Source organism: Microtus pennsylvanicus, chromosome 14, assembly GCF_037038515.1.
Source record: "Microtus pennsylvanicus isolate mMicPen1 chromosome 14, mMicPen1.hap1, whole genome shotgun sequence".
In the NCBI taxonomy this organism is placed as follows: Eukaryota; Metazoa; Chordata; class Mammalia; order Rodentia; family Cricetidae; genus Microtus; species Microtus pennsylvanicus.
Genome location: NC_134592.1, coordinates 14,803,499 through 14,824,281, shown reverse-complemented (window position 1 = coordinate 14,824,281; position 20,783 = coordinate 14,803,499). Strand labels below are relative to the sequence as shown.

The following is a 20,783-nucleotide window of genomic DNA, read 5'->3' as shown; positions in this document are numbered from 1 at the left end:
TTATGACGATTTATCAAATAATCTTGCTTAGGAACTATTATATCACATTAAGTGGAAATTATCTAAAGGAGTGCTGCTTTCAATATGACTAGAAAGTTCAACTTATATAAAGAGGTTCGTTGTAGATTGTCATAAAGAAAAGTTTGTAATATAGTGTAGAACCCTTACCCCTTATTCTCAATGGGGTGAGAAGAAATTTCCTAGCAGAATGTTTTCCAGGAAGATAGTGTCCTTCCCCTCCCCCAACGGGGAGATTCTGAGCACAAGGACACTTGGCTCAGCCCAGTCAGCCTCCTGTAAGGCTGATAAACATGGCCTAACTCAGGAACAGTGGCCTTGCTCTAAAAACAAGGAAAAGGCTGATTTAGCAGGATGGGAGGGAGCAAAAGTCCTTGCACCCGAGCCAAAGCAGCTTCAAAAAGCCTTTTTGTAATTATGCTTTTAAAAGCTTACCCCACAGAGGAGAGACAAGTCCTCTCTCTACCTCCCTATACCGGGGTCAGGAGACAGGGGTTCCAAACATGTTTGTATTATGCTGATTAAACCTTGCTTATTACAGTCTGGGCCTCTCTGGTGGTCTCCCTCTGGGGGTTGTAATCTGGGCATAACAATAGTTGAAGTTTCAGGTTGTTGAGAAAGTTTCTGCTATTGCTCACCACGATTGACCCCACACACCCCCAATTAGGCCCCATTCCCATAGCAACAGGAGACAACCCTGACTCTCAATCAACCATGCTCCTCAGGGAGCATTGCAAGGTCACATGTACCACTGGTCCTGGTCTGCCATCAAGTCCCCTGACCGCCTATCAGGTGGGCAAGATGCCCAGGAAAGGAAGTGCCAGCTTCCGGACTGTGGGCAGGGTTCAGAGGAAAATTCACAGCATTGCTAAGCTAAGACTTTTTGCTATCTGAGAGGGTTAGGGAAAAGAAAAAAAGCACACACTTTCCTGATGATTTCACTCTTTATTTTCTCATGTTGAATTCTGCCAACTCTGTTTGTTCTTCACAGCTTACAAAGACCCACAAAATCTTTCAGGCATTATATCTGAAGGTCACATGCCATTTCTTGAGTGAATGATAAGAACCAGAGTCATAATAAATCCAGATCGACTGTCAGAGGAAGGAGCTCTTTCTCTCAGTCAGCTCCCTAATTAGTGGACCGCAAACCTAAACTGCAAAATGAAAGATCTTTTTCTTATCTACAGAGGTAGGCTTATGGAAGTAAACTCCTAAGAAGACTAGGCATAATAAGGAACTTGTGTGCTAGATTCTGTACTCCTAAGTGTATGAACATTTGAAACATTTTGTGGTTAGTGGTCTTAAAAGCAGGACTTTCCCAGACTGGAGACTGTATCCAAGGGCGATTGTTGTCAGAGAGAGAGAGGCAAAGCTGAGTCAGGGCTCCACTGAGAGGACCTTGTAGTGTGAGCTGCAGGGCAGGGGTGGAGCCTGGAGAGCAGATGAATTCATACAGCCTTCTCCAAGGCACAGCGACAGCAAAAATGTTTGAAATCTTATAATATAGTTTCTGCCCTGCGTGGAACCCTTGACCATAAAAAAGGAAACTTGTAATGCTTTCTTGGGGCTATGAAGTTAGTTTATTTTTTTTGTAGCCCTGGCCTGTTAGAGAACCTGTCGGGGACCAGCCCCTACGAAAAAACAGTTCTCACCAGTGTAGAGGCGTGGGAAAAACAAAGACACAATTCACGCAACAGTATCAAGAGGGAGTTTCAGGGATTATTCAGATCCCGAAATCACCCACGTTTATAATTTCCAAAAGCTTTGATACCAAAGGTAATCTGGGGGAGAAGGTAACGAAAAGCTTTATTAACGTTCTGTTGCCTAGGTAACGGGAATGATTCAAGTCACGTTTCACCTATGTCCACTTGGTCTCTTAGGCTAAAACACCTCCTCACCAGGTGACAGCAGAATCACATTAGCATATCCTGGCACCTCAGGATGACACCGAGTTTTCTTTATTTCATTAGAGCCAGGCGACCACCTCCTGTGTGGAAGTGTGAATTGTGCCTGTAAGTCTCTCAGATTCTCTGACTGCCAGACAATGTGGGAATAATTAATAAAATTATTAATTTTAGTAATGCCTGTGCTTCTCAACAGGACAGATGAGTGCGTCTGTCTTAGGTGAAGGCTTTCTCATTTGCCCAGACTTATCTGTCACTGGAACAGGCATTCTTAATTACTTGAGTCCCTGTCTTAGGCTTCTGGGGCAAAAAAGATTCAAATCCATCTCTGACTGCCGACCTCTGTGATCAAAAGAGATTAAGGGAGAGAACTAGCTTTGGACTCTGTTTCTCAGAGCCAAACTTTTTTGCCATGTTTTATGAATAATCATGTTCCCAAAGGCGATAGTCTCCTATAGTTAGAGGAGAATCACCTGGGTTGAAAATGTTTTCTTCAACTGGTCTAGAGCACCTCTTAACAATTTTATACTGTATCAAAATCCAACCTAAAATTCTTAACAAATGTGTTAAATTCAAGCTTTCCAGGACATGTCAAACTTTCCTAACATCTTCTAAGCAATTACAAACATTACCAGGTCGCTGGGTGGATCTGGTCAGTGTTCATTGTGCTGGCCAGTACTGAATAAGGCTTGCTTCAAATCTGGCAAAAAATTGTGGTAGAGGTCTTATTCCCCCCTGATGGAATTAACACCCTCCCAGAGGATATTTGATATAATCAGTCAGTAAAATTCTGAAATATTATCTCTTTTGAAGATCCTGTTTTTATAGCAATAATATGCCTTCTCTGCGAGAAATCACTCCACATACATGTAGATTAGTAAAGAAAAAGTGGGAGAAGATTGGGCTCAGTGGTTAAGAGTACTTCTGCTGCTGCCTAGGTCCTGGGTTCAATTCCCAACACCCACATGGAGGCTTACCACCTCCTCAGACACCAACTGCACAGATATACATGCTGGCAAAACAGTCATACACATAAAAAATAGTAAAAATGAATCTAAAACAATTTTGAAGGAAAAAGCTCAATAGTAATAAACAAACAATACGTAAGCTCAGAGGATCTGGCCATGCATATAGAATTTGGCCATGAATAGAAGATTTTACTAGCGTCTTTACACCATAGGCTTAGCATTCCACACATGTTGTCATCCTTAAATCTCTGTGAGTCCCAGCCCCAGTGCCCATACACTTTGAACAATTTAAACTGAGACAGGAGATTGCAAGTCTGGCCATGTGAGCAGGCGGGAGGTTTATGCAGCAGGGATACGGTCAGAATCACTTCTTAAGTACATCAGTGTTGTTCTTTTCAAATGCTTGTACCCAGGTCCATCTTGCCCAGCTGCAGGATCAAGCCTTTCCTGATGAGAGGCCAGGGGACTTGATGGTAGACCAGGGCTCATTGGTAGCTGTGACCTTGCAATGCTCCCTTAAGCTGCTGTTTAGAGGCCTGTTCTTTGATGTAAGTGGAACTAATGGATGATTTTGAGTCAGGGTTCTCGCCTGTTATGGGAATGGGGCCTAATTGGGGAGGAAGAATCTTGGTGAACAATAGCAGAAACTTTTATCAACAACCCTAAACTTCAATTATGGTACAAACTTTTCTTTTTTACAGTCTGTAACAAACCTGGTTATATACTACTCACCTTCTAGTCATATTGGAAGCAGCACTCCTTTAGATAAATTAGTGTGACTTAATATTTCCTAAGCAAGATTATTAGTAAACCTTCATAGCATCAATTTTATTTCTTCAAGTTTCTACCCCGTCACTGTCATAGGTGAGGAGGGGTAAAAAAAAAAACTGTTATGTGTGAGTCCTGAGACCCACCAGCAAGACCACCATGGAGTCTACTTGTGATGCAATTATACAAGTTTCTTTATTGTACAGACTTGCAAGCTCTTGTCCCACACACCTGATGCAGCTGGTGAGGGAGAAAAGCCCCAAACTCACAGTGCAGGGGATCTTTAAAAGAAAAAAAAAAACCAAGTAGGGAATTACATACATTGGCATTACCAGATTGAGTAGGGGGATAGTTGGCTTTAAGTCAGTCAGGAGGAGATATTTTTTTAAATTTATTTATTTATTATGTATACAATATTCTGTTTGTGTGTATGACTGCAGGCCAGAAGAGGGCACCAGACCTCATTACAGGTGGTTGTGAGCCACCATGTGGTTGCTGGGAATTGAACTCAGGACCTTTGGAAGAGCATCTGAGCCATCTCTCCAGCCCCAGGAGGAGATTTTTGTAACTTTCCACAAAATCACCAGGTAACTGTTAAAAAAAAAACAAAAAACAAAGAAAACTTGTTTGCCCAGCTTCTGATTGGCTGTCCTCAAGTCTCTGGGCAGCCAGGCAGTTTTGGGGCCAGTTGTGGCTTTTCTCTGAATTCCCAGCTACATGGGGTGGGGTTCCTGCTAAGTTAGACTCTCTCAAAGATCGGGCCTGGGTTTAAAATGGCTTTAGTCTCGTCTCTTCAAAACAACCCTGGCAAAGAAGTAATATGTTACAATACATTGCGAACACAGTAACACTCAGAAGGCCTCAGTTATGGAAATAACAAAGCCCTGGAGAGAGCAAGGAAAACAAAACCATCTCATGGGCTGCCTTCCATCATTGTGTGAGTTTTCAGCCACAGTGGATGTTTTCCAGGGTTGGAGAGAACAGGGGGAAAAAAAAGAAAGAAAAGAAAAGAAAACTGTCTCACTGGCTGCCTTGGATCACACTGGGTGTGTCTTCAGCAAGAATGGGTTTCTCAGGCCTGGAGAGAGCAAGGAAAATGAAAACCAGTTCACTGGCTGCTTGCATCTCTAGGTATGTCTTCAACCACAGTGGATTTTCCAGAAACATGTCCAAGATCCAGCAGGGATGGGTGGAGGGTAGGGATGCTGTGGTTGTTATTGGTGGGTGTCATTCCAGCTTCCTCAGGAACTCTCCCTTGGGTGAGGTCAGGAGACAGATTGCTCCTTTCTGAAGCCCTAGCCTCAAGTGGCAAAGGCCCTCGGAGTCTGAAGAGAGGCCAGTGTACAGTCCCTCTCTGACCTTCCTTTTGTTTTAGCAGAGGAATCTATCATCAAAGCTGTTTACCCAGAAGGGAAGGGACCCAAGGCTCTACCTGCCCCATTAAGCTCAAGTTAGGGGTAACATAGTAAGAACCTGCCATTTGTAAGCAGCTGGACCTGATTGATTTGTGTCTAATGTCTTTGCCATGGATGCTTAAGCCCTGAAGCAAATCACTTGCAGTGGCTGAAATGGTTCCTGATTCCCTGTCTATTTCATAGGGGCAGGATCTTGCACCTCAAGGCTGGGGCCAGGCCCACTGTTAACCACCAATTCTTGGCAGGCAGTCTATATACCCTGGAGTCTCAGGGTTTTCAACTGATTGGTGGGAATTCACCCCTGGTTCCGCAATCTCCTCATCAAAATTTCCCTTCTTTTCACAGGTTTGGGTGGTGTTTGGAACCTCTACTGGGCTCCATGGTGTTGTCTGGAACAGGTATGATGGTGGCTTCCCTTGTCTCAAGGATAACAATTTCTGCAGCCGTGGTCAAAGCTGGAGGGACAGTCTCTGGCACCATACCAGCTGGTTTACAGGGTGAGTGCCCACGGAAAGTTCGAGAGTGGGGAGTAAGGGGGCAGTTTCAGAGAGTACAACATCTGTTCAAAGGAATCTGGGAAAACTTCCTGGAGGAGGGAACAGTGTCGTGGAGCCTTAGTCCATCCGAGCATGTTTCTCAAGTAACATCCAGATTAACATGTTTGCATCACAGGTGCTTGACCTGGATGCAATTAGACCCTACCATGAAGCACTTCTCTCTAGCCTGAGAATTTCCTACCTTCTGTGGGATACAGAGAGTGTCTGATAACTGACACTGGCAAACGCTGACCCTGCTTCTAATTAACTAGTAGCCCTATGGTGAAGGGAAGTGCTGTGGGAGCTCCTTCAGCCAATAGCCTTTAAGATACCAGCCCACTTGGGCATGGTCTCTTTTGCTTTAAAAAAAACAGCAGCAGCCCTGCTTGCTCTCGCTCTCTTGCTTCCAGCTCCTCTTCCAGCTACTAGACTCTGTTCCTGGTCACACAGAGGGCTGTTGTCTAGGACAGTGATCTGTAAGTTTTCCCTTAAATAAATAATCCTTTTATTAATCATAATTCCAAACTGGTGTGGGATTGTTTTGTGACTTACATCCACACCTGGCACCCACGTGGATTTAAACTCCATGCCTCCCAGGTTCCACGAGCCCAGACAGTCTCTGCCCACCTGGTTTGCTTTTTCCTGACTGGTTTTTAAGTCCCCGTTGCAGTGCAGTGCAAGTCAGAGCGCAAGCGGTTGCCAAATGCTGCAACCCCTCTGGGTGACTCTTTGTTGGGAAGTGGCATATGCAGCTTCTGGGTTGCTGTTCTCTGCCCCTGGATTCTAGGTTTCTGGCTCCATGTATGGAATTGATGTAATTACATTTACTTTGTTGAGCAACTCATATTTTCCAGTCTTTAACAAATATCAAGGTGGACACTGAAACAAAGGTTTCTGTCACCTTTGCATTGATTCTAGTCATGTCTTGGCAACAGTGCCACCTGCTGGATAACAGGTAATATGGCAGTTTTCATTTCCAATGCAACTTTTACTGCTTCTTTTACTAATATAGTGGATTATTATATCCTGTCTCTGCCTCCCGAGTGCTGGGATTAAAGACAAGTGCCACCACTGCCTGGCACTGGGTTTAGATTTTGAGGTTCCAAAAGCATCATATGACTGCCTGCCTGCTATCCATGTTCTGGACCATAATGGTGGTTAAGGCCTCCATCAATCAAATAGGAAAGTCAATTACAGTCCCAGTACTCTGTGCTCACTGAGAGGGATACCCACAGGAATAGTGTTCTTTTCTTTTTTCTTTTCTCATGGAGCCAGGATAGTCATTTCCTTATCAGCCTGTATCCCCAGCTGGTTTTGTTTTTGTTTTGTTTGAACCTAACCTTCTTTGGGGGCTACAGAGAACAGAAAAGGTAACCACATCAGACTTCCTTCCCCACAACAGGCAAACAGCAAGCAGGGAAATAATGGAAGAACAGAGCAAATCCATCTGAGATGTCTGAGTTTCTCCAGAGCCAAGCTGCCTGTGCCTCCTCAGGGAAGACAAATGCATGTGGGTCCTCTCTCTCTCAGGGAGGGACAGACAGGGCTCGATCCTTCCTGTAAGCAGGATGGTGTGGGGACAGTGTGGATCCTCTCACAGGATTCTCTTTTCCTTTCTAGCCAAGGCTGCTGTTGCTGTGCTTGGGGGAGGTAAGTATCTTCAGGGAAGGGGTGCAAGTCCGCTCCTACCCTCCCGGTAAACAAGGAGCCAGGAAGCAGCCCATGTTGCCCCAGGAGACTTCCCTGCAGGTGCAGGGCAAGGCTGTAGATGGGAGGAAGGAAGTGTCTCCAAAGAAGGACCTCGGACTGGAGAATTGGCTCAGAGGTTAGGAACACTCACTGGCCTCTTCCAGAAGTCCTGAGTTCAATTTCCAGCACCCACATGGCAGTGTACAACTGCCTGAAAGGCTACCTCTAAGTGAGTCAACACCCTCACACAGACATACATCAGGCAAAATACCAATGTACATAAAACAAAAATAATCATTAAAAATTAAATAAAATGATTTTTCTATAAGCTGTCTTGGTCATGTTATTTCATCACAGCAATAGAGAAGTAATTATGATAGTAACATAGTCAAGAGAGAGAGAGAGAGAGAGAGAGAGAGAGAGAGAGAGAGAGAGAGAGAGAGAACTGAAACAAGGAGGTCTCAGGGTCCCACTCGACTTGTTAGTCTATGCTTGGCAGGAGGGATGAGGATTAAGACATAATTGATAGAAGCAGGAGGGCATCCACTGCATACTCTGATCTGCCAAATTTATTTACCATATCCCTTATCTGCCCCAATCCAGAATGGGGGAGGGCAAAAGACTTCTTTACCATGATATAAAGAACACGTAAATGTGATTACCTCCTCACATCTTAAAACACCAAGTAACCACCCTAGAACACAATATCCTTTTGTCTAAGCAAAGCATTTTAAACCACACCTTAGGTCAAAATATCCTGTCTTACAACCTTGATGGAGCAAGAACAGATCTGAACTCTCTGACCATTTGTCGACGTGGAAGGGATTCACTTCTGTGGGCCTCCACAAGGAGGCAGTGCCGTGCAGTCAGAGGCCACATCTTTAGCAGACACCTGTCACCCTCTGTGAGAATAGTCACCATGGGGCCGAGTGAATGTATTTAAACTCTTCTGAGCTCCTGTTTCCTTGAAAAACAATGAGCTTGTTGAGCTCATTTAGAGATTTCCAGGGGACCGTAGAACTATATAGGCAAAGAGTAGGAACATACTAGACATGCTATGCAGGCCCCACCAGCTTGGTGGCACCTTACTTGCTCACTGTAGATACAGCAGGGCTCTTGACACCTCCTTCTGTCTCAACAGTTGTGTCCCTCGGATCTCCCATCTCCTGGGCAAGATGTGATCCTCTGTAAACACGATCTTTGGACTTTTGGCTTTGGGTATACTTTGCTCATATCCCAGCATTAGACCAGGACAGACACCAAGGCACCAGCAGCACCTTTCTTGATGAAGGCCTTGCTACCCTTTAGAGCCAGCCCAGGACTCACTCTATCTTCAGTGACAAACATCTACTCTTTGCCTATGCTTTCTGGCTCTAACTTCCGGTTCTCTGGTTCAGAGCTGCCTCTGGCCCCACTTTCCACCTGGGCTTTTCCAAGGAGGCCTTAGAGGGAAGAGGAAAAGATCTGGCCCAGTCTGCTCTGCTCATTCTCCCTTTTTCCAGACCCCAGCAGCACCCACTCCATTTTGACCCAGTGTGTTGGGAGTCCCTTTTTACAAATCCACCTGACTCTGCCCCTTTTCCCACAGCCATGACAGTGCTGTGGGTTTCACTGGGACGGGAATTGCTGCCTCCTCTCTAGCAGCTAAGATGATGTTCTTGTCAGCTATTGCTAATGGGGGTGGAGTTGCAGCTGGTAGTCTGGTGGCCACTCTGCAGTCAGTGGGTAAGTGTAGTGTGATGTTACTTGTTTGTTCCCAGCTGCTCAGTTCCAAAATAATCACACAGAAACTATATTATTCGCAATACTTTTGGGCCAATAGCTTAAGCGTATTTCTGACTAACTCATAAATTAACCCATCTTCATTTATCTGTGTAACACCACGAGGCTGTGGCTTACCAGGTAAAGTTCCAGCATCTGTCTCTGGCAGGGCTACATGGCTTCTCACTGACTCCACCTTCTATCTCCCAGCACTTAGTTTAGTTTTCTCCACCTAGCTAAGTTCTGCCTTGCTATAGGCCAAAGCAGTTTCTCTATTCATTAACCAATAAAAGCAACACACAGACAGAAGGACCTCCTACACCATTTCCCCTTTTCTGTTTAAATAAAAAAAGAAAGTTTTAATTTTAACATAGTAAAATTACATATAAAAAACAGGTATTAAACAAGATTACAGTTACAATATTCATATCTACTTTATCTTTTATCATAGCTAAGGAAAATTGTAACTATAAATATCTATTCTTCAACTCCATCAAAGATTCCAGAAGGATATAATATTACCTAACTAAATAGGACGTACATTGTAAGTGACCTCTAAAACTCTAGTGTAGTAGCAAGCCGCTTATTCATCCTGGTCACCCAGAACCTAAATGATCACACGGAAACCATATTAATTAAATCACTGCTTGGCCCATAGCTCTATCTTCTCATTGGCTGACTCTTACATATTAATTTAACCCATTTCTATTAATCTGTGTATTGCCATGTGGTTTACCAGCTAAAGTTCCAGCGTCTGTTTCTGATGGGGCTCCATGGCCTCTCTCTAACTCTGCTCTTCTTTCTTCCAGCATATAGCTTAGCTTTCCCTGCCTAGTTCTGTTCTTCCCTGCCATAGGCTCAAGGCAGTTTCTTTATTCATTAACCAATAAAGCAACACATAGACAGAAGGACCTCCCACACCACGCTAGAATTGACAGAGACATCTTGCTGCCTGGACAGTCACCCAAAGTTCTTCTGTAACTTTGTGGCATCCAATCTTTAGCCTACAGTCTCATAGTGTCTGGCAGACTTTTCTATGAAGCAGGAAATTTCAGGACCGTTCCGCCTATATTGGCAGTTTGTCAGTCACTTTTTTCTGTGTCCTGCAGAATGTCTGCAGATTCTTTCATGTAGCAGGAACCTCGAAGGTCCATGTCACCTTTAGGCTAGGTCAGCAGTCTTTCTCTGTGGGTCCTGCATGTCCGGTTCATATAGAATAGCATCAAGCTACATGCAAGAACAGTTTCTTGCTGAAAAGGCTAACAAACTTCATAAGGAGCCTCTTTGATGCCCATCTTCCTCTTGAAGTATTTGGTGCTGCCAGGATCAGATGTGTCTTACTGTCATGAAAAGTACTAAGTTCTTAAGCATCTTAAATGCCATATTCTGAAGGTCTCTGAAAGATTTGGAGAATACCTATCTGAAATATATCTCTGTATATCTAGAAAACCTAACCAACATGACTACAAACTTGACTATTATAGATGAATGTCAATTAACCTATGTTTCTTAATTATACATTACATTTTTAAATGAGCTGCACAAACACAACACTTTAATCAAGAGCAGAAATATATATAATATATATTATATATTACCATATATAATATATTCTATATAATATCCCCTTTGTTATAGAATATAATAGAATATCCCCCTTTAAATATAAACAAACATCTATAAACAATATTTGGGAATTTAGGCATAATTCTCTCCAAACTTCCTCCTGTTTTTTGTTGAGCAAAGTAATTTTTGGGGGTGTTCACAGCAACCTTTTGGGGGATCTTGGTCCATCAAACTACATTAGCCTGGAATGAATCCACAGGTTCTCATCCTCTGTGGAAACAAAACAAGAACCTCTTTTCCAAAGCAACAAATCCTTAGACCCAAATTCTGAAGTAATAATGCCTTTATAATATACATGCTAGTTTATCTTAGCAGCTCATACAATAAAAAAGTCTCTCGGCACTTAGCTCCTTCACAGTCAAAAAAATTCAAAGAAAACACAATAATATACATAATCCAGACTCTCTTATGTATATTCCATCTTTACATGACTTATTTTTCTTACACTATTACTTTTTCTACAAGTTTCATATTTACTTTATTATCTTTATGACTGTCTGTACTCTTTTATATTACATTTACTGTCTCTTTACTCTTTTTCTTCTCTCTCCCAAGCCTATGTACATTTACCCAACACCGTGTCTCATTTAGAGTTCTTTTATGTCTGAATCTGTCCTATTGTGTATTTGTAATCCTTTTCTGTCCTAGAGAGCTTTTAAAATGGTAAGCAGCTTGGCCACAAAAAACCTGGGTTCTGACTCTGCTTCTCTCTGCTTTTCAAAATGGCAGACTTACCATTACCACCAGCTCTGGGACCGCCAGGTACGAGCTGTGCTCACCACTTTAATTCTGAGAAGAGGGGTGCAGCACATAAACCCCTTTTATCTGAGTAATAGCTAAATCTGCCATGCAGCACAAGGCATGGCCTGGAAATATCTCTGTGTACAGTAACAGCAGGAATCTCTCATGCTCTCCTGCTTGTGCAAGCCTAGTAGACCTGATCCCGTCGCCTGCCTAGGCAGGGAGCCCTGAGCTATGGGCATGGTCTCAGCTACTTTCTACCCAACTCTAAGTGGGCACACAAGCATCTGTGTCCACAAACGCCATTCAAGTACTCGGCCTCCTGAAAGAGCCAACGCAGTTTGTGCTGTCGTTTTGAAACCGTGTGGGTTCGATTTTTCTTTGTTTTTTTTTTATTGCTCACCACTGAATCAGGAAGAGCTCTTTTAAAGAAGCTGCTGCATGCCGCCAGCAAGCAGAGCACATCCGGTAAATGAAGGGGGAGAGGAGTAGGGGGAGGGGGAGAGGGGTAAGAGGAGGGGGAGGGAAATGGGAGGCTGGGAGGAGGCGGAAACTTGTTTTTTTTCCTTTTCTCAATAAAAAAAAAATGTGACTAAACTTTGTTTTTTTTTGTTTCTAGAATACCTTTCCAAGCCCTCTCAGGTTTCATGTGAATTTAGCTAGCACACATTGGGTGCCAATTTGTTGTATGAGACTGCTTGTTTATTCCTGGCTGTTCAGCCCCCAATAACCACACAGAAACTGTATTAATTAAATCACTGCTTGGTCCATTAGCTCTAGCTTTTTATTGGCTAGCTCTTACCTCTTAATTTAACCTATTTTTATCAATCTGTGTACCACCACATGTCTGTGGCTTACCAGCAAGGTTCAGGCTCATCTGTTCCCAGCAGCGGTTGCTTGGAGCCTCTGACTTTGCCTTCTTTCTCCCAGAATTCAGTTTAGTTTTCCCTGCCTAGCTCTACTATGCCCACAGGACAATGTAGAGTCTTTATTCATTAACCAATTATAGTCACAGAATTCAGAAGGAAATCTCACATCAGGTAAGTATCATGGCAGGAGGACTAGAGGGAGGGCAAGACATAGTCCAGCTTCTCACTTCCTGCTTTATCTTCTTTCAGGGTTTTAGCAGGGGAGGTAGAGGAGGGAGGAAAGGAACCCTGACCAGCTTGTCTGAGTTTCAAAGCTCCACCTTGGTCCAACCTTCTTCCCTACAGAGGGGATGTTATCCAGATGGATTGGCATTCCCTGGAGTTTCAGCATTGAGACATTCTTTGTAAAGTGACTGTGCTACACACTGATCCTGAGAATTTGGAAATAAGGAGGATTCTGTGGAGATTCAGTACTTCGTGCCATCCTGAATGACCTGGTAACTATGACCCTCTGTGACCCACAGTTTCTTCCCATCTCACAGTTTTTATCCTTTGTTTCTTCCGCAGGAGCTGCAGGACTCCCCTTGTCATCTAAGTTCCTTTTGTGCTCTGCAGGATCTGCTCTCAGGGCATCTGAGTGTTCTGGCCCCTCTCTGCTCTGAAAGGGGACATGGAGGCAGAGGTGATACCCCCAGCTTGTCCAATCAAGAGAGCAATCAGTTAACCCCAGGGTACAATCAGTCAATTCAAATACCCAATTCGAAATAAGAAATAAAATGGAGTTGTTGCCAGCATTTTTCTTTATCATGTGCGCTGTTTGTGTGGTGAAGGCTGAGCAGGGACTCTCGCCTCTGTTCCCTGGGCTTGTGTGTGGTAGGCTCACCTCCTTCTCCCACCATCTTCTCACAGAGACACAGGGGTAGGTGAGTGCTCAGGTGGAGAAATCTCAGCCCACAAACAGAAGTTGCCCTTTGCCCTGCTACTGATACCATAGCTCTGAGCAGGTCACCTCCTCAGTGGCTCCACATGGGGAGTTGACCTAAATGTCTTCCCAGATCCCAGGCAGGTGCAGGTTGGCTCAATCTCTATGAGAAGTTTAGCACGACATCCTGCTTTAAGCCACTCATCTCAAAGCCAGAGCCAGGTTTGTATCCCTACCGACCTCTGCACGACATACCCAGTGATTATTACTGGTGGCCTGCATTTAAAACTTTTGTCTCTGCTAGGTCACCAGAGAAACCCAAAACCTCTGCCTGTTCTCTCAGTTCCACAGCCTCACTGGAGAAAACTGACTTCCCCCTTTGTGTGCCCAGCACAGGCCTTGGCCATGCGTGGGGAGGGGAAAACAGTTCTCTGGTCACATTAGGTCTGGGGAAGTGGTAGTATCTTCTACTTGGGCCCCCACCCACTTCCACAGAGGCAGAGTGGCTCTAGCTATGGGGGCTCCAGGAGGAATTTCCCTGGGGCAGAGGCAGTCCTCATCCTACCTCTAAGGGAGCACCCCTTGGTGTCCCCAGAGTCAAGGGCTCTCCCCTCTCTGCCTTTCAACATTCATGCCTCCTTTTCAAAGCAGCTATCTGTAGAATTGGAAGATTCCAAATCCACCAACCCCTGAAAAACCTCAAGTTCTCTTTAGTCTCCTAGAGACAGTTTTTATGCCCAGCAGTGACCTGGAATGACAGCCAACAGCTCCTTGTCACCCTCTTCATTGCAGAAGGGACAGACCCAGCCATGGGAGTAGAAAAACCACCTTTGGGCCAAGCAGAGGATCACTGCCAGACAGCCAACCCTCTTAGAGTGGGTTTTCTCTTCTTCCTGAGCTGACTCAAATTCCAATATTGCCCAAGGTAAGGAGGCTTTGAGCACTTTTCCCAGGTCCTTTATACAAGGATTGAAGGATGCTGCTAGAAAAGTTACCAGTGTGTCTAGGTGAGAGAGGTAACACAAGAGTCCCAGGAATCACCCACAGGATCCCAAGGCGCTTCTGTGAGCCTCACCTGATGTCCAATCCCATAGACACAGAAAGACAAGAAATGCAGCCAGCTATAGTATTGGTTTTGTTGTGCACTCAGCCCCGGGTACTAGAAAGAAACTCCTGAAGTTAGATATAATTAGGCCAAATTATTGAAGATCACTTAAACGGTTAAAAATAACTATGACTATGTGGGGAAAAATGCCAAACAAAAGATTCAACTGAGTAGTGGTGGCACCCTTCAGGAAGACCTATAGAAGAGATCCCAGGGGGGAAGCTGGAGAAATCAGGAAAGGAAGAGGAGACAAGAAAATCCCCTCTTCTGTAAATGGTTTCAAATAGGGGAGGCATCATAGCACAGGTATTGGGACCCTGGAAGAGGCAAGTGGCTTCTCTATCTAACAGACTTGATCCTGTTTCTGTCGGTTGGTCACTATTGGCCACTACAGCTATGCTAATAAAAGAAGCTGGCAAACTGGCTTTGGGCCAGGACATATTCCCAACACCACACACTCGATTTAGGCATTCTTGAGGGGGACCCTAGAGTGGTGGGATCCAATGTTGGAATAATGCATTATTAAGCACTTCTCCTGGACCAGCCGCACATCTGTTTCTTTCTTTCATTCTTTTTTTAAAAAAATATTTATTTGTTATGTATACAATATTTTGTCTGTGTGTATGGCTGCAGGCCAGAAGAGGGCACCAGACCCCATTACAGATGGTTGTGAGCCACCATGTGGTTGCTGGGAATTGAACTCAGGATCTTTGAAAGAGCAGGCAATGCTCTTAACCTCTGAGCCATTTCTCCAGCCCCCTCTTTCTTTCATTCTTAAAGGTGTGCACCACCACCTCCCGGCTGCCCCAAGCCTTTTTCTGTAAAACTTCAGCCATCAACCCAGCCAGCCTGTTGGCAGACAGTAATGCAGCAGAGCCTCTTCTTGATTGCCTGCAGGTGACTGCAGTCCAGCTCATGAGACCAGACCTCACAGACGCCTGCGCACAACCTCATCTCACTCTGTGTGCTCCCCTCATGGACTTCTGCATGCCTTCCCATGTCCCGTATTTCATGATCTTTGCATGAGGTCAGATGCCAACCTCTTGTTGTATTCTATGAATGTGCCTGGTACCTGTCACCACAGTGAACAGTGTCCTGTGTCATAATTGTCTTACAAATACCAGACTCCTCCTGCCTCGAAGTCTTTTGTGTGTCAGTGTGGACCCTGCTCAATGCTGCATCATGCTTCACAAGGGCGATGACTTCTGACCTTGGGTGAGGGTGTGGTCAGGGTTCCAGAACATAAGGCAGGAATTTAAGCCTCCTCTTCATTTTTATAGACATTTGGTGACCATTTTTGATTCTCTTTCCTGAGGCACCAGTGCATTGGCTTAGCCCAGTGCGTCCCTGTTAGTTCTCTGTCAGTCTTTCAGCAGTACAGTGGGTTAGGTCTGTTCTGCTCACCAGCCTGCATATCCAGAACCTTGATTATAAAGGATCAAAGGCTCTGGGGTCAATGCTCTTGGCTACCTCTAACCTTTGCCCCAGGACAGGAACCTCTGTTAGGCCAACCTTTAATGAGGAAAAAGTGAGGTTCATGACATCCCCAAGAACTCTCATACCACCCAACCTATCTTCACTAAGACGGGAACCATGTAAAGCCTTCTACCTACTGACTGTGTACTGGCCAATCTGTCACCTCCCTTTTATCTCTTGCCTGAGTCTGGCTTAGAAAACCTAAAGACTTGAAACTCCCAGTCCACAAAGAACCACCATGAACAAAGATAGGGACGCCAGGATAAGGCCTTTATTTTTGATCATTTTTTTTGACAACATTGAGGGATTTAGAGGGTCATCTCGGGATAGATACACTGTCTCCTGATGAGTCCTTATAGGCTTTGGGGTCAACTGGTAGAGGTATCATCTCCTAAGTTCAAAACAAGTATCCAATAGCTGCCCCAACACCTCCCAGGATTGCGTTCGTTGTTGTCGAAAGTCCAAGGACCCCTGGGAAGGAGACAGTGCAGTGACAGTCAGTAGCCCGAGGCTTAGAAATGCCCCACTGTCTTTTTGTATGAACCTTTGGGGCTCTGCTTTAAATAGAGATACTCAAACTAGACTAGAAGGAGAAGACAGATTCGGGTAAGCCGAGATACAGAAGAAAGAGCTCTCCAGAGAGGAATATCCTCTCTACATTACAATACAGAGGGGAACACACTGGAGAAGGACACCCAGTTAGGGAAGATTCAGAGCCCAGGGAGCATGAATCTTGGACCAGGGCTCCTTCCTGCTCTGCCATCCAGCATCCCTTACCCTGCACCACATCCCAGCCTCACTCATCATGAACCAGAAACCAGGGACAGAACTAGAAGACACAGGTGACGAAAGGTGAGAAAGGAGAGAGAGGAAGGGAGATGTTGTCCTTGGCTGGCTCTCCAGTCATTTTGCCTTGAGGGACACTTACCCACTGACTGCAGTGTGGCCACCAGGCTTCCTGCTGCAACTCCACCCCCATTGGCAATTGCAACTGCTGACATCATCTTGGCTGCTATGGATGCTCCTGCTATTCCTGTCCCCGTGAAGCCTATGACAGTCAGGGCTACAGGAACAGCTGCTACAGCCACAACTGTGGGAAGAGGAGCTGGGTGGTACAGGCTCAGGGGAAAGACTCACTCAAGAAATCCTAGACAGTTTCAGAGGTCTTTCTATTCTGAACAGCAGGGAAAGAGTCCCAAGGTAAAGAAGGATAGGGCAGGGAGCCAGGTGGAGGCCGAGAGGTCAGTGGATCTGACAGAGCCAGGGTCTTACCAAGTTATGTGACCCTGGAGAAGTTATCATCCTTCAGGGTTGTATTAGGTAAAATTAACTGCTGCAGTTTTAAATAGTTGTCCCTTCCCTCCCCCAGTGAATTCTCCACTTGTTGCTTATCATATACGAGGCCTGAAGGAGAAGTTAGGCAGGGAACCTTAAGCTGGGCAGGAAAGCTAAATCTTGTCCCAGGCGTAAACACAGCTCTGGCCCTGGCTCTTCACCCAGGCAGCTCCATAATCCCGCAGAAGTTAGGAGCTGGAGTGGAACCTGCCGCAAAACACAAAGCCCCCACCACCTCAGAGCAGCTACAAGAAACATACCTCCTCCTATTGCAGCAGTGACAGCTTCTGCAAGAGAGAGATGGGGTGGATAGGAAAGGTTAGAGCTGGCTGATGTCAGTGAGTTCTTGGCAGGTTTGGGTGAGGGAGCCCAGTTCCCAACCCCACGCCAGCACTGAGGGCTACTAACTCCGCATGTTGAGTTGTCTTGTTAGCTGGTAAGCTTAGGAAGTGACTTAAATCTGAGGAGAGAAGGACTCCTGAACCAATAGAGACATGGCCCGCCCCTTGCAATGAGTCAGCTCCCAGGTGTAGGTTTGTAAAGCAATAAGGGAGTAGGCACTTGCTCCACCCCTCTGCTTACCTCTGAGTAGATGGCTTCCTTTAGATTTGTTTCTATCCTGACTGATGTTTAACACACACACACACACACACACACACACACACACACACACACACACACAGCGCTGTTTGCCGCTAAATCAAAACTGAAACTAACAACACTCACAAACTTAGCGAGAAAAATGTGGGCACAAAGTTCACGTCTCTCACTTGCAAGAGGATGAGAGTTTATTGTGGAGTTATGCTTGAGTATCCAGATAAGGCTACCCAAAATGTCATCTTCGCACACAGCAATGGTTTGATGAGGTTTTTGCAGTAACCGAACAAAGAAAGCCATAGATCAAAGCATTTCAAATCCATGTAATAGTGAAGACATGAAGCGGGAGGGTCAGAGACAATGGGGGAGCCTCTGCCGTAGGCCTCAGGTGCTAACCGATGGTGCTCCTCCCTTTGTGGTTGGTAGGAGCCAGGTGTTTGTGTCTTACAAAGGATTTGCTTACCCACAAAGATGCCATGTTAGGTACAGATGGGGACAGCGAATGGGTAGTAGAAGTACTAAAGATGTCCCAAGAGAATTTGACTCTGGACTTGCAACATTCTCTGCAGTCATCAATCTCCTAAAGAGTTCATCAGGGGCTGCAGAGATGGTTCAGCAGTTAAGAGCATTGGTTGTTCTTCCAGAGGACCCAGGTTCAGTTCCCAGCACCCACCACAAAGCAGCTCGCAACTGCCTGTAACTCTGTTGCCAGAGGCTCTGACACCCTCACAGACATGTGTGCAGGCAAAATACCAGTGCACATAAAAAATAAAAATAAATAAATTATTTAAAAAAGAGTTAATCACCTTTGCCAAGAGCTCAGGCAAAGTTCCAGCTTCTTTTCTAGAACTTTGATCCACAAAAATGTATCTAATTTCATCAGTGTCCTGCAGAGGGAACTCTTTGCACGTCTCTGTGGAATTTCCTTCCATCTCTGTCCCTCCTAAGATGTACCAACCCATTCTGACTACACTGTGCCTGCTGCTTTACAAACGGCTCTTTCTATTGAACTAGCTCTTTAGATCTATGTGAGCTATTCTCTGGGCATCTAGTTACTCAAGATATAATTCAGACAAGATATCACACTTTTAGTACAAGCTTCTGTAACTTTGGATAAAATTTAGTTACTTATGCAAATACTGACTCAGATCTAGAAACCTCCATCACTTCTCTTACCCCCTAAATTGTCCCATCTTTCCTTTTAAACATCCCCTCCCCACCGACCACTGATACCCACTCGGTCTCTACACACTTGCCCTTCCAGAATGCCCGTGTTAACACCTGAAATTCTGCTAGCTCGCTGTCCCAGCCTCTCCTTTAAGGGTGTTAATTCTAATCCTGGCTTTTGCAAATTACTAAAATGAAATGCTGACATTGCGGTGCACAGGTATTTCCTGGTCATATATTCATATAGAAAAATATGCATCTCAGCACCCCTTGTTCTCCAGAAACAGGGCAGATTTCTGGCTTATTCAGGGTTCCTATTGCCGTGATGAAACATATGACCAAAAGCAACTTGGAGAGGAAAGGGTTTACCTGCTTTATGCTTCCCCATCATTGTCTATCATCAAAGGAAGTCAGGACAGGAACTCAAACAGGGCAGGAACTTTAAGGCAGAAGCTGATGCAGAGGCCATGGAGGGATGCTAATTACTGGCTTGCTTCTTCAATGTAGACCTGCAGTAGAATAATCACTCACAAACATGCAACAGAACCAATATTAGACTGTCTTGAAATCTCTGCCAATCAGATTTGTTCAAGACTCTTTGGTTTGAGCCTCAGGAATACCCTTAGGACAAGAGGGGAATGCAGTTACATTTTGCCAAAATAGCACACGAATCTAGCCTAGTTCTTCATATTTTCCCCCTATGAGACCTCTTGAGCTCTCTCTCCATAATCCACATTGCTCTCAGCACTGCTGTCTTCCAAGCACCTGCTCAAATAGCCCATTGGTCCCATTTAAATCATTAAAGACCTTTCCTAATCCAAAGTACCAAAATTTTCCACATTCTCTCCAAGACAGCATGGTCAGGCCTGTCATAGCAATGGCCTGCTTTCTGGCACCAGCTTCTTTATTAGTTACTTTTCTATTGCTGTGAAGAAGCACCATTGCCGAGACAATTTATAGAAGAGAGTTTATTGAGATTATAGTTTCAGAGATGAGACCATGACTATCGTGACTGGGAGCATAACAATCAGACAAGTATGTGGGCAGGCATGCAGGCAGTTATACATGTAAGCATTCAGGAAGGTATGCAGGCAAGCATGAAGGAAGGCAGGTATCCAGGCAGATATGCAGGCAAGCATGCAGGCAGGCATGGCACTAGAGTAGCAGCTGACAGCTTAAGTCTGATTCACAGGCAGAAGGCAGAGAAAGAAATAACTTGGCTAACTGTGGGCTTTTGAAACTTCAAAGCCTACCCCTGTGACATGACCTCCTCCAACAAGACCACACCTCCTAATCCTTCCCAAACAATTCCACCATCTGGGAACCAAACACTTAAATAGATCAGGAATTCACAGAGATCCTCCTACCTTTGCCTCCAGAGTGCTGGGGTTAAAGGCATGTGCCACCACTGCCTGGCTGTTATTCTTTTCTAATGTGTATGAATATGTTTTTGTATGTGCTCAAGGAAATGAGACAGGTGTCAGATCCCTGAAGCTGGAGTTCTAGGCAGCTGTGAGCTGTCTGATGTGGGAATTGAAATACTATCTTCTGCAAAAAGGACATTAACATGTGCTCTTAACCATGAAGCCTTTTCTCCAGCCCATCTTTTCTTTTTCTTGTACCTGTTTTCTATTGACATGGTTTTCACTGGGGGCCTGAGAGATGGTTAGTGTGTAGCAGCACTTGTTTATCCGGAGACACTGAGCTGGGCTCCCAGCGCCCATGGCAGGAAGTTCACAACTGCCTATAACTCCTGCTGTGGGGATCTCACAATCAGTTTTGTCCTCCAGTCATTGGCACACACGTGGCACATACACACATGTACATGGAAATAAAGATTTTAAAACTGAAATATTCCTGTACATTAATGACCTTAATCCATTCAC

At 44.9% G+C, this 20,783-nt stretch overlaps 2 protein-coding genes across 4 annotated transcripts; one reads left to right on the top strand and one right to left on the bottom strand.

The window, feature by feature from the left end:
• Positions 1-5,452: 5,452 nt before the first annotated feature.
• On the top strand, positions 5,453-12,957 carry LOC142835232 (interferon alpha-inducible protein 27-like protein 1). The gene is made up of 6 exons (XM_075948543.1): positions 5,453-5,570; positions 6,280-6,330; positions 7,230-7,259; positions 8,801-8,831; positions 8,887-9,023; positions 12,863-12,957. Exons 1-6 carry the CDS (start codon positions 5,453-5,455, stop codon positions 12,955-12,957), a joined length of 462 nt encoding a protein of 153 aa, XP_075804658.1.
• A 3,088-nt stretch (positions 12,958-16,045) lies between these two features.
• LOC142834840 (interferon alpha-inducible protein 27-like protein 2A) lies at positions 16,046-19,364 on the bottom strand. Of its 3 annotated transcripts, none has more exons than XM_075947745.1 (4): positions 19,267-19,364; positions 17,394-17,420; positions 16,727-16,846; positions 16,046-16,269 (listed from the first exon to the last, which is right to left on the bottom strand). In XM_075947745.1, the coding sequence occupies exons 1-4, from the start codon at positions 19,286-19,288 to the stop codon at positions 16,196-16,198; spliced, it is 243 nt and encodes an 80-aa protein (XP_075803860.1). In that variant the 5' UTR covers positions 19,289-19,364; the 3' UTR covers positions 16,046-16,195. The 3 variants fall into 3 exon arrangements, with proteins under 3 accessions (XP_075803860.1, XP_075803857.1, XP_075803858.1); XM_075947742.1 differs by having other exon boundaries at positions 16,727-16,888; positions 19,267-19,300; XM_075947743.1 differs by lacking the exon at positions 19,267-19,364 and adding an exon at positions 17,542-17,620 and having other exon boundaries at positions 16,727-16,888.
• Positions 19,365-20,783: the final 1,419 nt, after the last annotated feature.

What these genes read in the sequence shown, in the direction of transcription:
- LOC142835232 (XM_075948543.1), top strand. Translation starts at nt 5,453, where the DNA reads ATGGTGTTGTCTGGAACAGGTATGATGGTGGCTTCCCTTGTCTCAAGG. An exon ending in AAATGCTGCAACCCCTCTGG is followed by an intron (nt 6,331 to 7,229) that starts GTGACTCTTTGT and finishes TTTCCTTTCTAG; the next exon opens with CCAAGGCTGCTGTTGCTGTG. An exon ending in GGCCACTCTGCAGTCAGTGG is followed by an intron (nt 9,024 to 12,862) that starts GTAAGTGTAGTG and finishes TTTCTTCCGCAG; the next exon opens with GAGCTGCAGGACTCCCCTTG.
- LOC142834840 (XM_075947742.1), bottom strand. Translation starts at nt 19,288, where the DNA reads ATGATGGGGAAGCATAAAGCAG. An exon ending in GATGGGGAAGCATAAAGCAG is followed by an intron (nt 17,421 to 19,266) that starts GTAAACCCTTTC and finishes TCTCTCTTGCAG; the next exon opens with AAGCTGTCACTGCTGCAATA. An exon ending in CACTGCTGCAATAGGAGGAG is followed by an intron (nt 16,889 to 17,393) that starts GTATGTTTCTTG and finishes CTCTTCCCACAG; the next exon opens with TTGTGGCTGTAGCAGCTGTT.